General features: G+C 42.5%; 3 protein-coding genes across 3 annotated transcripts in view; 1 reads left to right on the top strand and 2 right to left on the bottom strand.

Moving 5' to 3' along the window:
• hipk3b (homeodomain interacting protein kinase 3b) overlaps positions 1 to 9,567 on the bottom strand; it is a 307,389-nt gene that overhangs the window by 21,326 nt on the left and 276,496 nt on the right. The window lies entirely within an intron of this gene.
• Positions 7 to 1,931, top strand: LOC306920744 (26S proteasome regulatory subunit 6A-B). Its single transcript, XM_079497598.1, has 2 exons — positions 7 to 1,048; positions 1,480 to 1,931. The coding sequence occupies exons 1-2, from the start codon at positions 104 to 106 to the stop codon at positions 1,816 to 1,818; spliced, it is 1,284 nt and encodes a 427-aa protein (XP_079353724.1). The 5' UTR covers positions 7 to 103; the 3' UTR covers positions 1,819 to 1,931.
• Positions 4,023 to 8,966, bottom strand: psmb1 (proteasome 20S subunit beta 1). Its single transcript, XM_079497605.1, has 6 exons — positions 8,763 to 8,966; positions 7,981 to 8,088; positions 6,290 to 6,371; positions 5,117 to 5,246; positions 4,588 to 4,694; positions 4,023 to 4,383 (listed from the first exon to the last, which is right to left on the bottom strand). The coding sequence occupies exons 1-6, from the start codon at positions 8,864 to 8,866 to the stop codon at positions 4,198 to 4,200; spliced, it is 717 nt and encodes a 238-aa protein (XP_079353731.1). The 5' UTR covers positions 8,867 to 8,966; the 3' UTR covers positions 4,023 to 4,197.

Genomic DNA, 9,567 nt, shown 5'->3' with positions numbered 1-9,567 from the left:
AGTCCTTGTTGAAGTGCGACATCCGGCGGGAAACGGGCTGAAGTAGCTTTCGCTTCCGTTCGGTCAAAGTTCGCAGCATTACAAAGCAGAAGCAGCAGAAAACATGGCGTCGCTGAGTGATAAGTCAGTTTGGGACGAAGTGGAGGATGGAATTGGAGAAGAAGTGTTGAAAATGTCCACGGAGGAGATAGTGCAGCGCACTAGACTCCTGGACAGCGAGATAAAGATCATGAAGAGCGAGGTTCTGAGAGTCACCCACGAACTCCAGGCCATGAAAGACAAGATCAAGGAAAACACCGAGAAGATCAAAGTGAACAAAACCCTGCCTTACCTGGTGTCCAACGTCATCGAGCTGCTGGACGTGGACCCAAACGACCAAGAAGAGGACGGGGCGAACATCGACCTGGACTCCCAGAGGAAAGGCAAGTGCGCCGTGATCAAGACCTCCACCAGACAGACCTACTTCCTACCCGTGATCGGCCTGGTCGACGCCGAGAAGCTGAAGCCCGGAGACCTGGTGGGTGTCAACAAAGACTCCTATCTGATCCTGGAGACTTTGCCCACCGAGTATGACTCCAGGGTCAAGGCCATGGAGGTGGACGAACGTCCCACGGAGCAGTACAGCGACATAGGCGGGCTGGACAAACAGATACAGGAGCTGGTGGAAGCCATCGTGCTTCCCATGAACCACAAGGAGAAGTTCGAGAACTTGGGGATTCAGCCTCCCAAAGGAGTCTTGATGTATGGCCCCCCGGGAACAGGCAAGACTCTGCTCGCCAGGGCTTGTGCTGCTCAAACCAAGGCCACGTTCCTGAAGCTTGCAGGTCCCCAACTTGTCCAGATGTTTATTGGAGATGGTGCCAAGCTGGTGAGAGATGCCTTCGCCCTAGCCAAAGAGAAGGCCCCATCTATCATCTTCATTGATGAACTTGATGCTATCGGAACCAAGCGCTTTGACAGCGAGAAGGCGGGTGACAGAGAGGTCCAGAGAACCATGTTGGAGCTTCTTAACCAGCTGGATGGATTTCAGCCCAACATGCAGGTCAAGGTAATGACTCCCAGTTTCTCACATTTCACATTAAACTTTTCACATCATCACAGGTTTACAGGTAAAAATGTATGATAATCTTTAGTACAAGCTCCCATCATTTGAAGTATCAAATAGAAACAATGAAAATGGGTGATATTTTATGTCAAAATATCATAATATAATATGAACAAACGTGGGGTCCAAATCACAAGAATTCACCAGGACTTCCCAAACCAAATGTACATTAACTTAACCATAATTTTGTCTTCTGATAGTACACATTAATTAACCTAGCCCTGGTCCAGTGCGTCAGCGTCAGTCTCGCTGATGCACTGGACCAGGGCTAACATTAACCATCATTATGTCTTCTGATAGTACAACGTGTATTGTACAGGAGTGGACAAGTGACTTTGCTAATCTTGGCACTGTAACCCATGTGTTTCTACTAGGTGATTGCTGCCACCAATAGAGTGGACATCCTGGACCCGGCGCTGCTCCGCTCTGGACGTCTAGACAGGAAGATTGAGTTCCCCATGCCGAACGAGGAGGCCAGGGCTCGGATCATGCAGATTCACTCGCGCAAGATGAACGTCAGCCCCGATGTCAACTACGAGGAGCTGGCCCGCTGCACCGACGACTTCAACGGCGCACAGTGCAAAGCCGTCTGTGTTGAGGCTGGAATGATAGCGCTGCGTCGTGGCGCTACAGAGCTGAACCACGAGGATTACATGGAGGGCATCCTGGAAGTCCAAGCTAAAAAGAAGGCTAACCTCCAGTACTATGCCTAAGGAAACACCTGTGTGTGTCTGTGAAAAGATGTATGTCTTTTTTTCATTTGTAAGGTTTTCAAAGATTTAGATTAGATTACATTTAATAAAAGGAAATGAAAAATGACCTAATTTTATCATGATGTAGATGTGTATTTCTTGTTCTTCCTCTTGATGTTCAGCAGGAAATATCAGAGCCACTGCCAGTAGTCACTACTACTTATTTACGGTGATCTTGTGTGGTTATGGTTCACATACTTCACAACTTAGATACCAAAAACTATCTGAACTATCTTCATAATAATTAAGCAACTCTAAAATATAGAATTTCCAATCTGTAAACATTACTGTGCAAACACAGAATTTGAATCCATTAAAAACAATTAAAAGAGGCTAATTCTTGTCAAATGAACACTTTTATGAAGCTTTCAACTCTGAACAGCATTACTTCAATAATAGAGAACATGTGTTACCCAGCAGCAATAGATTTATTGAACAGGAGGAATTAAATCCCTGAAAAGACTTAAATTGTATATAAATTGTATATAAACTGTATTACTCATGTAAGAGGGTGGAAGAAAAAAAAACATTCAACCATGCCCACCTAGGGCAGTGACAAGTGGAGCAGTCTTTTTAATGCATTAATTTTGTAAAATGTTACACCTAATCTCCATACTAAAATTGTAAACCAAAGGGCAGCCAAATGCATCAAAACGTGGATGTTTCATTTGCTGTGGGGATGAAGGTTGTAGTTTATATTCTTTAGTACTTAAATACTCAAATTCACCCTGCAGTTTGCACACCAAGCTGTGTGGCTCACAACATCAGGCTGATGTTGTGAGCCACTGCTACACACACATATGACTTAAAAGTATCTCCCCCAAGCTACAGGGATATCCTTTAGTGGTTAAAGGAGAATTCCATGCTGCTAGAAGGCTTTCTTACCTTTATTTGTAGTTGTTACGTCCCCACCAAAGAGGTCCAGGTGTTATTTTGTGCAAAAGTGCATTATTGGCTATTTCCCCTACCATAAGCCCTCAATGGGGGTTGGGTTTTTGTGCTAATTCACTTACTTCCATCGAAATAAGTAGGGATACTATATACATTATGAAGAGAGGATATATACAAAAAATGATTTTTGAGCGATGGAAATAAGCGAATTAGCACAACACCCCATTCAATTCAATTAATTGCTAGGATTGGGCCTCAAATGCTAGGATTGGGCCTCAGAAACAGGGGCATCAACCTATTTTAAAACACCTTTTGCTTTAAAACTTTGCAAGGGCTCTAAAAATATTTCCTCCTGAAAATAGTAAGATTATGTTTTAGGCAATTAAAACGTTTAAAATGTGGTTGCTCCAAGTCTATGAATGGACCAAACACTTTCAGATTGTAACAATATAAAAATTTACTTTCTGGGCATAAAATAGACATATACAAAAATCAGTATAATGGGAAATTAAAATATTTGATCGACTTTGACCATCCCACCCACAGGGGCCAAAGTGGGTTTGTTTAGGGTTTTTATTAGAAGCAGCTTCCTAGGGGGGATACGCGTGATTTCTTTCTACGAACACTTTAAGACATAGACCCACAACGTTGTGTTGCTGCTTGCAGCTTACCTTTCCCTGTTAAAAATGAAACAATAAAGTGCCTTAAAGGACTCCGTGAGTGCTGGTATACTAATCTAGTTAACATTACTGTAATAGAACACCAGGTGTGGTTAAATGTCTTCCCTGTGTATTTTTGGTTTCTTCCTGAAAGCTGAAAGTGAGTCAAAAGGCCCAATCGAAATAACACCATTTTAGTGTCATAACCAGGCATACTTAAAGATGTGTCCACATACAATTTCCTGTATTTTTGAGTGGTGTAAACCACTCCTACAACTGGCTTTGTTAGTCTGTCTGTGCTCAAAAAATGAGCATGGTTGCTATGGTCACCCAGTTCACCCGGGTGTGATTTCATTACGTCAGACATTTTGTCAGACCACAGCTGATCAGTCTATATAAGACCTTACACCACTCAGTTCACACAGGTGTGATTTTTTGAAAGAAATCTTCCTCCTAGTATAATCATTAAAATTGTGTAGTGCGTACAGGCCTTACATGAAACTTATCTGAATTGCCTTTTAAAGTGGTAGGTGGTCTGTGTATACACTATACAGTGTATGTGTGTGTAAGGTGTGCACACCTTGAGCAATAAATAATGTAAAAAGAACATTCCAGCAACTTTTATTCTTTAATAACAATGTAAAAAGAACAGGAGATTAATTATTCTTCCACAAAATAATGAAAAATCCAGACAGAGCCAAAACCTACACAATGCCAGGACAGTGAGAAAAGGAATAGGTGAGTAAACCTGGGCAAAAAGGAGAAAGAATGGACATGAGTCTTTCCCTCCTCAATCCTTCCTCAATGAGAAAGTTTCTTCCTTGATGCCTTCCTTGGTGACGACACATAGCCTAAGAGCATCTCCAGTGTAGACGTCTCTCTCTGCGGCTGAAATGAACACATCTTTGACCAGTCGAGTTGCCTTCTCCTGAGTCAGGGGAACGTGCTGTACACCCTCCATATTCTTAAAACCAATCTGGAGGCGGACGAGAGGCACAGGGAGATGGAGTGTTTAATACCATGGAACACAGAAGCAAAAGTACAAGCAATATTTTGACGTTATGCTGTTATGAAATGTCATAACTGCAGCAGGGTGTTAATGTTTATTAATGGGGATATTTGATAATTTCAGTAACAGTGATTAGTGAACAATATTGGATGTGTGAGAATGCATATTTACCTGGTTGTCTAGTAGTGGCTGCAGCATAGCACTGGCTGATCCTCCCGCCTTGTAGGTGTCTCTCTGGTAGGAGCCCACTGGGTCAAAGCTATAGACAGCTCCCTTGCCTGTCAGACAAACACATAATATGAATGATTCAATGAAAGCCCACTGCATAGTTTAATACCAAACGTGTGACGGTCTTATTCCCAAATGTGTCTATTCAACACTATTCAGCGCAAAAACTCAATAAAAAAACCTCAACTCAAACATCAGCTTACAGGGCGAGCAGTTGTGCATCATGTCCTAGTCTAGCTAGCAAGCAATATAATATGACCTGCTTCACAGCAAACACAGTGAAGCTAAAATATAACCTTCTGTACTTCAAATACTTCATGAAGTGAGTGTTGTTGATACTCAGCTACAGACCCTTCCCATTCAGATCTCCCATGTCAGACATAACATAGCGAGGGCCAGCTTCAACCAAGGGAGATAAGCAACCAACATATAGGCAACCAGCCTATATGTTTAGCACTACCAATGGACTTACCCTCCTCATCCAGTCCTCCAATGATGTTGTACACATAGTAAGGGAAGAACCTCCTGCCATACAGGATGGTGGACAGCATGGCTGCTATGGCATTACTGGTCATCATCTTGTTGTTCGAGTGCTTGTACATCTGACAATGGCAGACAGGAAACATTTCACTTTTGGTCGGTCCATTCGAAATAATTTGGTCATGTGTGGTACATAAAACTACAGCCGGACACCAATAAATACATTTTAAATACATTGCGAGCATGATGGGGTGCTCATGATTTCTCATGCCTCTCTACATGGCTTGTACAGCTTGGAGATGAGGCAGAAACCAGATACACAATCTATATACATTTGAATAGATGTTTTGTTTAGAGCACTTTAGGGCGTAAATCGTTTGCCAGCCAAGTCTATGGACTAACATTGTGAAAGAGCACCCACTTTGAATGTTATCAACCAGTGAGTAGGTTACTCAACAAGACCATGCAATGGAGAATAAGCGCCTACTGGCTGTGATTAGGAAAAAATTAAGTGTTTCGCCGAAGCAAAAACATTGTGAAACTGACTTACGTGGCCGGTTAAAGGACCACTTCACCACTTTTCAACATCTCTTCATATAATTGGTCCTCACTAATGTTCATGATAAAACACCACCATTTTTTTTCCCTACTCAGTCTGTGTCTCATAGGAGGGCTGTGGGCCAGTGACATCATCGTTAGGCAGATTTGTTTTTAATCAAGATTTGTTTTAAAATATATTTAGATTTTTATTATCGTGAGAACGATGGCTTCCATTTTTGCATTGCAACTTTTCAGGAAAAGAAAGCCTGTAGTTTCTATTGGCTTGGAATCCCCATCAATGATGTCACTGGTGGACAGGTTTCTGAACTGCCCACAGCCCTCCTATGAGACACAGATTGAGTAGAAAAAAATTGCGATATTTTATCATGAGGACCAATTATAGGAAGAGAAGTTGAAAAGTGGTGGAGTGGTCCTTTAAGACTGATATGAGGTTAGGGGACTTGCATGACGGGTTAAGACTGAGGTTAGGGTTAGTAATAGTCGGACAGCATGACCAACACCACGTCGGACGTCTCAGCGCGTCCTAATCTCAGCCAGTATTGCATGGTCTTGATAAGTAACCTACTGGTTGATTTTCATTCAAAACTATACCGACTATGCTCACCTTTAGCCTGGCGTCGATGATCTTTGTCAGGGTCAGGCAGTCGCCATGGAAGCCGCTGCAGCCAATCACAGTAGTGTCTGTCCTGTAGGAGGAGGAAGTGCAGAGGGTTGGCAGGATAACATACTCTTCCAAATGTTCTCTGGGACATCTGGGAGTCAGAGAGGGTACAGGCTTTATTCCCAACATACTATTGGTCCGACTGTCATTAGACCGACACCCTACCCAAAACCCTAACTAACTAAGGTTCCATTTGTACACTCCGTTACACACGCCTACGGGGCCATTTAGTACCCACTCAAGTGTCACCAGTGAGCCAACATGCACATTGCACAATAGCAGCACCCCGACTCTGTTTGACCAGTATGGAACAGAGCCTTCATTAGTCAGTGGTAACACAGTGGTATTGCTCTGCATTGGCTTCCTTCCCTGTGTGTCCCTAGCCTGGGTCGTGACTCGTAACACATGCAGAATACTACTCATGAGTCGTGAGTCTGTATATTACTAATGTGGAAAAGCACAAGGAAAACCAATCTGAACAAAGAATACTGCATTTATGTAAAAATGACTGTGTAATCAGATTATATGCTGCAGAAATTTGCATAAATGTGAGATTCTAATTAGAATTCTGAAAGATCAGAACTGTTTTGAGCTGCCTAGCCATGTTAAAGCCTGTTCTTTATTAAGTTCAGAATGTTTTGTATACAAATGGGTAATTCCAGGTAGAATGTCTATGAACATTTTCAAAACATATAATAAAAATCACACCCGTGTGAACTGAGTGGTGTAAGGTCTTATATAGACTGATCAGCTGTGGTCTGACGTAATGTCTGACGTAATGAAATCACACCGTGTGAACTGGGTGACCGTAGCAACCATGCTAATTTTTTGAGCACAGACAGACACGTAAACTAACAAAGCCAGTCGTAGGAGTGGTTTACACCACTCAAAAAGTTCAGAACATTAGCTATTATCTGATACGCTCTGCAGAGAGGGTAATTTAATTGGCCGTCCCCTGCCCTCCCTCAAGTCCCTGCACGACTACAGGACATTGATGACATAGACAAAAATGTAGCCGCTTCTTCCGGCTCTGAGGCACGTGTCAAAATTGAAGGTACATTTTCCAGCGATTTATTGCGAAGCATAGCAGAAGCATGAGTGGAAGCTTGTAGTTGTCAAGCTTCTGCGTGCGTAACATAATTCCCAGAAAAGGTGCGCTGTGATTGTCCAGTAGTCACTTGAGTAACAGCGAAAGACATGACTCTGGCTTCCCTCCCTCCCGCGCCCCTTAGTGTCACCAGCAAAATGATGCACTATGAACTATAACTCTGCACTTTATATTTATCTTCCTTGCACAGTGTTGTCTTTGTGTTGTTCGTATTTATCTGTTATGTGTGAGAAAATAATTTAATGCAGACACAAATTGAAACAAATTCCTATGTGGCTAATAAAGTCTGAATCTTGTGTCAACCTGTGGATATAGAACATCATCATGTATTTCTAATAGTCAATAACAATATCACGCAAGTCCTGTTTTTCTTCCAAAAAAATGCAATGCTGTACAGTAGGTGTTTAGCTATCCGGATAAACGTTTGTGGTTGTGTGGCACGATGTCATGATTCGGTCAATTGTCATTCATTGAGCTTGCACCGCTAATGGATTATAATTATGGTGCCCAGTCAGTGCCCACTTACAACTTATAGCATTTTGGAGAATCACGGGTGTGAATTGAATAGCCTTCACTTAGACGAGTGTCTGAAGCAACAATGGCAAAGTCTTCTCCAGCAACAGCCAGTACAGTCCTGAAAAACACAACCCACATCATCAGATCAATTACTTCATCACAGTAAATATATAGTAGTATAATGCAAGTACACAAGTATAGAAAGCCACTTCTCAAAGTGGGGTTCATGGACTCTCAGGTTTCCAAATTGACCCATGTGTAACCCCAGTTACTTGCACTTTACATAGTTAAATGTAACACTGGCTGTACAAATATAATGGAACCAAATTGACCCATGTGTACACTCTCGGGAATATGTAGCTCTGGCCCATAGCCCTAACGCTAATTCTGCCTTGCATTAGGGTAGAATTAGCATTAGGGCTATGGATCAGAGCTAAGGGATACGGACTGAGATCTTTGAAATTAAAAAGGTTTGCTTTGAGAACCACTGATTTTGTTTCGTGCAATGAACACAGCTGCACACGCTAGCCACCTCGTTGGCTAACCAAAACGGACTTCAGTCATTAAGTAAAGTCTAGCTATCAATTTCACAAACGTGTTTTTTCCCATGTATATAGATAACACTCACAATATTAATATACTTGTCCTTAATTTAGACTTTGATTAGAACCAGCTAACATTATGTTAAGGACAAGGTACCTATTAGACTATGTAGCGTTATAGCTAACCGGGGCTGGCTAACAGAAGTTGGACAGTAATGTTCGTAACTAAACCGTTGCCTTTCTTTCTTACCCTCCATTGAATGTGTACGGAGAGAACCGATGTTCTACCGGTCCTGTATTGTGATAATATTTCATTTTCCCATTGTTTCCGAAAGCTTGTTGTGTGGAAAACATCGTTGCTGTCAGTCAGTCAGCACAACTAAAATCAACTGTAAACTCGCTGTATCACCGCCTCAATATGGCAGCCAGGCCAAGTCTTCATCACTGGTGCCAGATTGTGAGAGAGGAACAAGCAGCCAGGTCAATGAAAACAAGTTGTTCTCATGGACCTGGCTGCTTGTTTTTTTCTTTTTTGTTCTTTTCCCCCCGCTTCTCTTGGGCTTGTTTTAAACAAGACAAAAAGAAGCGGGGAAAAAAATGCAACTCGCAACTAGTAACTACCAATATTTACAAGCAACTTTAGAGAAACAAGCCCAACGTCGCTTATAATAAGCGGACATGGCAACACTGCAGCCAGTCTTCTTCCTCCTCTCAACATCATCCGCCTTTATCAAGCTGCAGCTAGAGTGCGCCCTCCACAGGCACCATGGTGTGATGTTCAGTTTACTACGCTCCATATTCACTGATGGTAAATAAATGGTAAATGGTGCATTTATATAGCGCCTTTATCCAAGGCGCTTTACATAGATTGTGCATTACATTCACCCATTCACACACACATGCATACACCGATTGTGGCGGAAGCCATGCAAGGTACCAACCAGCACATCGGGAGCAATTTGGGGTTCAGTGTCTTGCCCAAGGACACTTCGACATGTAGACAGGAGGAGCCGGGATTCGAACCGCCGACCCATGGATCATTGGACGACCTGCTC

This window comes from Electrona antarctica (genome assembly GCF_951216825.1).
Source record: "Electrona antarctica genome assembly, chromosome: 3".
Classification (NCBI taxonomy): domain Eukaryota; kingdom Metazoa; phylum Chordata; class Actinopteri; order Myctophiformes; family Myctophidae; genus Electrona; species Electrona antarctica.
The sequence above is the reverse complement of the archived record's forward strand: the minus strand, read 5'-3'. Positions and strand labels throughout refer to the sequence as shown.